We start from the raw sequence: 7,500 nt of genomic DNA on the forward strand, positions 1-7,500 counted from the left end.
GTGTCTGTCTGTAGATGAGAGTATATTCACATCCAGTGTGTCTGTAGATGACAGTATATTCACATCCAGTCTGTCTGTAGATGACAGTATATTCACATCCAGTGTCTGTCTGTAGATGACAGTATATTCACATCCAGTGTGTCTGTAGATGACAATATATTTACATCCAGTCTGTCTGTAGATGACAGTATATTCACATCCAGTGTCTGTCTGTAGATGACAGTATATCCACATCCAGTGTGTCTGTAGATGACAGTATATTCACATCCAGTCTGTCTGTAGATGACAGTATATTCACATCCAGTGTCTGTCTGTAGATGACAGTATATTCACATCCAGTGTGTCTGTAGATGACAGTATATTCAGATTTAATGTGTCTGTAGATGACAGTATATTCACATCCAGTCTGTCTGTAGATGACAGTATATTCAGATTTAATGTGTCTGTAGATGACAGTATATTCACATCCAGCATGTTTGTAGATGACAGTATATTCACATCCAGTGTGTCTGTAGATGACAGTATATTCAGATTTAATGTGTCTGTAGATGACAGTATATTCACATCCAGTCTGTCTGTAGATGACAGTATATTCAGATTTAATGTGTCTGTAGATGACAGTATATTCACATCCAGCATGTTTGTAGATGACAGTATATTCACATCCAGTGTGTCTGTAGATGACAGTATATTCAGATTTAATGTGTCTGTAGATGACAGTATATTCACATCCAGTGTCTGTCTGTAGATGACAGTATATTCACATCCAGTGTGTCTGTAGATGACAGTATATTCACATCCAGTGTGTCTGTAGATGACAGTATATTCACATCCAGTGTGTCTGTAGATGACCGCATATTCACATCCAGTGTCTGTCTGTAGATGACAGTATATTCACGTCCAGTGTCTGTCTGTAGATGACCGCATATTCACATCCAGTGTCTGTCTGTAGATGAGAGTATATTCACATCCAGTGTGTCTGTAGATGACAGTATATTCACATCCAGTGTGTCTGTAGATGACAGTATATTCACATCCAGTGTCTGTCTGTAGATGACAGTATATTCACATCCAGTGTGTCTGTAGATGACAGTATATTCAGATTTAATGTGTCTGTAGATGACAGTATATTCACATCCAGTGTGTCTGTAGATGACAGTATATTCACATCCAGTGTGTCTGTAGATGACAGTATATTCACATCCAGTGTCTGTCTGTAGATGAGAGTATATTCACATCCAGTGTGTCTGTAGATGACAGTATATTCATATCCAGTGTGTCTGTAGATGACGGTATATTCATATCCAGTGTGTCTGTAGATGACGGTATATTCACATCCAGTGTGTCTGTAGATGACGGTATATTCACATCCAGTGTGTCTGTAGATGACAGTATATTCACATCCAGTGTGTCTGTAGATGACAGTATATTCACATCCAGTGTCTGTCTGTAGATGAGAGTATATTCACATCCAGTGTGTCTGTAGATGACAGTATATTCATATCCAGTGTGTCTGTAGATGACGGTATATTCACATCCAGTGTGTCTGTAGATGACAGTATATTCACATCCAGTGTGTCTGTAGATGACGGTATATTCACATCCAGTGTGTCTGTAGATGAGAGTATATCCACATCCAGTCTGTCTGTAGATGACAGCATATTCACATCCAGTGTCTGTCTGTAGATGAGAGTATATTCACATCCAGTGTGTCTGTAGATGACAGTATATTCACATCCAGTGTGTCTGTAGATGACAGTATATTCACATCCAGTGTGTCTGTAGATGACAGCATATTCACATCCAGTGTCTGTCTGTAGATGAGAGTATATTCACATCCAGTGTGTCTGTAGATGACAGTATATTCACATCCAGTGTGTCTGTAGATGACAGTATATCCACATCCAGTCTGTCTGTAGATGACAGCATATTCACATCCAGTGTCTGTCTGTAGATGAGAGTATATTCACATCCAGTGTGTCTGTAGATGACAGTATATTCACATCCAGTGTGTCTGTAGATGACAGTATATTCACATCCAGTGTCTGTCTGTAGATGACAGTATATTCACATCCAGTGTGTCTGTAGATGACAGTATATTCACATCCAGTGTGTATGTAGATGACAGTATATTCAGATTTAATGTGTCTGTAGATGACAGTATATTCACATCCAGTGTGTCTGTAGATGACAGCATATTCAGATTTAATGTGTCTGTAGATGACAGCATATTCACATCCAGTGTGTCTGTAGATGACAGTATATTCACATCCAGTGTGTCTGTAGATGACAGCATATTCACATCCAGTGTGTCTGTAGATGACAGTATATTCACATCCAGTGTGTCTGTAGATGACAGTATATCCACATCCAGTGTGTCTGTAGATGACAGTATATTCACATCCAGTCTGTCTGTAGATGACAGTATATTCACATCCAGTGTCTGTCTGTAGATGACAGTATATTCACATCCAGTGTGTCTGTAGATGACAATATATTTACATCCAGTCTGTCTGTAGATGACAGTATATTCACATCCAGTGTCTGTCTGTAGATGACAGTATATCCACATCCAGTGTGTCTGTAGATGACAGTATATTCACATCCAGTCTGTCTGTAGATGACAGTATATTCACATCCAGTGTCTGTCTGTAGATGACAGTATATTCACATCCAGTGTGTCTGTAGATGACAGTATATTCAGATTTAATGTGTCTGTAGATGACAGTATATTCACATCCAGTGTGTCTGTAGATGACAGTATATTCAGATTTAATGTGTCTGTAGATGACAGTATATTCACATCCAGCATGTTTGTAGATGACAGTATATTCACATCCAGTGTGTCTGTAGATGACAGTATATTCAGATTTAATGTGTCTGTAGATGACAGTATATTCACATCCAGTGTCTGTCTGTAGATGACAGTATATTCACATCCAGTGTGTCTGTAGATGACAGTATATTCACATCCAGTGTGTCTGTAGATGACAGTATATTCACATCCAGTGTGTCTGTAGATGACAGTATATTCACATCCAGTGTCTGTCTGTAGATGACAGCATATTCACATCCAGTGTCTGTCTGTAGATGAGAGTATATTCACATCCAGTGTGTCTGTAGATGACAGTATATTCACATCCAGTGTGTCTGTAGATGACAGTATATTCACATCCAGTGTCTGTCTGTAGATGACAGTATATTCACATCCAGTGTGTCTGTAGATGACAGTATATTCACATCCAGTGTGTCTGTAGATGACAGTATATTCACATCCAGTGTGTCTGTAGATGACAGTATATTCATATCCAGTGTGTCTGTAGATGACGGTATATTCACATCCAGTGTGTCTGTAGATGACAGTATATTCACATCCAGTGTGTCTGTAGATGACGGTATATTCACATCCAGTGTGTCTGTAGATGACAGTATATTCACATCCAGTGTGTCTGTAGATGACAGTATATTCACATCCAGTGTCTGTCTGTAGATGAGAGTATATTCACATCCAGTGTGTCTGTAGATGACAGTATATTCACATCCAGTGTGTCTGTAGATGACGGTATATTCACATCCAGTGTGTCTGTAGATGACAGTATATTCACATCCAGTGTGTCTGTAGATGACGGTATATTCACATCCAGTGTGTCTGTAGATGACAGTATATTCACATCCAGTGTGTCTGTAGATGACAGTATATTCACATCCAGTGTGTCTGTAGATGAGAGTATATCCACATCCAGTCTGTCTGTAGATGACAGCATATTCACATCCAGTGTCTGTCTGTAGATGAGAGTATATTCACATCCAGTGTGTCTGTAGATGACAGTATATTCACATCCAGTGTCTGTCTGTAGATGAGAGTATATTCACATCCAGTGTGTCTGTAGATGACAGCATATTCACATCCAGTGTCTGTCTGTAGATGAGAGTATATTCACATCCAGTGTGTCTGTAGATGACAGTATATTCACATCCAGTGTGTCTGTAGATGACAGTATATTCAGATTTAATGTGTCTGTAGATGACAGTATATTCACATCCAGTGTGTATGTAGATGACAGTATATTCAGATTTAATGTGTCTGTAGATGACAGTATATTCACATCCAGTGTGTCTGTAGATGACAGTATATTCACATCCAGTGTGTCTGTAGATGACAGTATATTCACATCCAGTGTCTGTCTGTAGATGACAGTATATTCACATCCAGTGTGTCTGTAGATGACAGTATATTCAGATTTAATGTGTCTGTAGATGACAGCATATTCACATCCAGTGTCTGTCTGTAGATGACAGTGTATTCACATCTAGCGTTTCTGTAGATGACAGTATATTCACATCCAGTGTGTCTGTAGATGACAGTATATTCACATCCAGTGTGTCTGTAGATGACAGTATATTCACATCTAGCATTTCTGTAGATGACAGCATATTCACATCTAGCGTTTCTGTAGATGACAGAATATTCAGATCCTGTGTCTATGTTTCTGTAGATGACAGTATGTCCGGAGCGAGTGTCTCAGATGTCAACGACCGTCTTTCTGCTCTGGAACTTCGTGTTCAGCAGCAGGAAGATGAGTTGACGGTGATGAAAGCCGCTCTCGCTGACGTCCTTCGCCGCCTTGCTGCCTCTGAAGACTCTGCTGCCTCCGCAACCAAGAAACAGCATGGAGGGAAAGGTCGTATGGACATTAACTGGTTCTGATATGTGTTTGACTGGTATTGTTCAGTTCTGTAGGTGCTGTATAGCTGGTTACTGGTCAGTGTTAGTGTTAACAGTAGTGTGCTGCCCCCTGCAGGCAGTGCTGCACTACGTGAAGCCTATTCGATGTCTTGTATTGCTAATGGAGGCACATCTGGACGAAAGAGAGACTCCACATCCGTCACCAGGAAGGAGACGTTGTCATCTGCCGCCAAGAGGTAAACAAACATGCATAAATACATATATATTTATGCTATATATATATATATATATATATATATATATATACACACTTTTCACCTTCCAGCTACTGACAGTAATAGTCTTGGTGTCTGTTTATATATATGATGATAACATATATGATGTTTTATCTGTTTGTATTTTGCACCTTTTAGGAAGGAGTAAACACACTTTGATTTTGATTCACCCACCTGTATGATCTTTAATGACACTTTACCGCGTATCCGGTTGTACGCTGGTCAGTTAACGGTCACTGATTGTTTCCACAGTTTATCGATCTCAGCTTCCAGAGTGTCTGCAGACCACATCTGATCAATCTGATTTATATCATTAATGATTACCCTCCTGTTATCTTTGACTCAGGTTGTCTGATCTGCCCTGGGGTAGAATCCAGTAGAGGGCAGTAGAATACTGCAGAGTCAGTCGGATTTAGTTTGAATCACTAGTAAAAAAATGAATTCACTTTGATAACTAAGTAGAACACAGTAGAATCAGTAGACACACAGTAGAGTCTACCAGTAGAGTCTTTCGGTAGAGTATATCAGTAGTCTGTCTGTAGACCTACAGTAGAGTCTGTCAGTAGACATACAGTAGAGTCTGTCAGTAGACATACCGTAGAGTATATCAGTAGAGTCTGTCAGTAGACATACAGTAGAGTCTGTCAGTAGACATACCGTAGAGTATATCAGTAGAGTCTGTCAGTAGACATACCGTAGAGTATATCAGTAGAGTCTGTCAGTAGACATACAGTAGAGTATATCAGTAGAGTCTGTCAGTAGACATACAGTAGAGTCTCTCAGTAGAGTCTGTCTGTAGACATACAGTAGAGTATATCAGTAGAGTCTGTCAGTAGACATACAGTAGAGTCTCTCAGTAGAGTCTGTCAGTAGACATACAGTAAAGTATATCAGTAGAGTCTGTCAGTAGACATACAGTAGAGTATATCAGTAGTCTGTCTGTAGACATACCATAGAGTATATCAGTAGAGTCTGTCAGTAGACATACCGTAGAGTATATCAGTAGAGTCTGTCAGTAGACATACAGTAGAGTATATCAGTAGAGTCTGTCAGTAGACATACCGTAGAGTATATCCGTAGAGCCTGTCAGTAGACATATCGTAGAGTATATCAGTAGAGCCTGTCAGTAGACATACCGTAGAGTATATCAGTAGAGTCTGTCAGTAGACATACCGTAGAGTATATCAGTAGAGTCTGTCAGTAGACATACCGTAGAGTATATCAGTAGAGCCTGTCAGTAGACATACCGTAGAGTATATCAGTAGTCTGTCTGTAGACATACAGTAGAGTATATCAGTAGAGTCTGTCAGTAGACATACAGTAGAGTCTCTCAGTAGAGCCTGTCATTAGACATACCGTAGAGTATATCAGTAGAGTCTGTCAGTAGACATACAGTAGAGTCTGTCAGTAGAGTATATCAGTAGAGTCTGTCAGTAGACGTACAGTAGAGTCTGTCAGTAGAGTATATCAGTAGTCTGTCCGTAGACCTACAGTAGAGTCTGTCAGTAGAGTATATCAGTAGAGTCTGTCAGTAGACATACAGTAGAGTCTGTCAGTAGAGTATATCAGTAGTCTGTCTGTAGACCTACAGTAGAGTCTGTCAGTAGATGTACAGTAGAGTATATCAGTAGAGTCTGTCAGTAGAGTCTGTCAGTAGACATACAGTAGAGTCTGTCAGTAGAGTATATCAGTAGAGTCTGTCAGTAGACGTACAGTAGAGTCTGTCAGTAGAGTATATCAGTAGTCTGTCCGTAGACCTACAGTAGAGTCTGTCAGTAGAGTATATCAGTAGAGTCTGTCAGTAGACATACAGTAGAGTCTGTCAGTAGAGTATATCAGTAGTCTGTCCGTAGACCTACAGTAGAGTCTGTCAGTAGATGTACAGTAGAGTATATCAGTAGAGTCTGTCAGTAGAGTCTGTCAGTAGACATACAGTAGAGTCTGTCAGTAGACATACAGTAGAGTATATCAGTAGAGTCTGTCAGTAGACGTACAGTTGAATCTGTCAGTAGACATACAGTAGAGTCTGTCAGTAGATGTACAGTAGAGTATATCAGTAGAGTCTGTCAGTAGAGTCTGTCAGTAGAGTCTGTCAGTAGACATACAGTAGAGTCTGTCAGTAGAGTCTGTCAGTAGATGTACAGTAGAGTACATCAGTAGAGTCTGTCAGTAGAGTCTATCAGCAGATGTACAGTAGAGTCTGTCAGTAGAGTCTATCAGTAGACATACAGTAGAATCTGTCAGTAGACATACAGTAGAGTACATCAGTAGAGTCTGTCAGTAGACATACAGTAGAGTACATCAGTAGAGTCTGTCAGTAGAGTCTGTCAGTGGACGTACAGTTGAATCTGTCAGTAGACATACAGTAGAGTACATCAGTAGAGTCTGTCAGTAGACATACAGTAGAGTACATCAGTAGAGTCTGTCAGTAGACATACAGTAGAGTCTGTCAGTAGACATACAGTAGAGTACATCAGTAGAGTCTGTCAGTAGAGTCTGTCAGTAGACATACAGTAGAGTCTGTAAGTAGACATACAG

General features: G+C 39.9%; 1 protein-coding gene across 7 annotated transcripts in view; it reads left to right on the forward strand.

Moving 5' to 3' along the window:
- The first annotated feature begins 4,473 nt into the window (after positions 1 to 4,473).
- LOC121911605 (echinoderm microtubule-associated protein-like 4) overlaps positions 4,474 to 7,500 on the forward strand; it is a 28,703-nt gene continuing 25,676 nt past the window's right edge. For 6 of the 7 annotated variants that reach the window (XR_006099901.1, XR_006099903.1, XR_006099902.1 and 3 more), the window contains exons 1-2: positions 4,597 to 4,682; positions 4,803 to 4,923. Coding sequence is in view for 3 of the 7 variants with exons in the window: in XM_042433237.1 (XP_042289171.1) it covers positions 4,832 to 4,923 (92 nt within the window). In the remaining 4 variants the exon portion in view is untranslated. Of the gene's footprint in view, positions 4,683 to 4,802; positions 4,924 to 7,500 lie in introns of all 7 variants that reach the window. The other variant, XM_042433239.1, reaches the window with a different exon arrangement.

This window comes from Thunnus maccoyii, chromosome 14, assembly GCF_910596095.1.
Source record: "Thunnus maccoyii chromosome 14, fThuMac1.1, whole genome shotgun sequence".
Lineage (NCBI taxonomy): Eukaryota > Metazoa > Chordata > Actinopteri > Scombriformes > Scombridae > Thunnus > Thunnus maccoyii.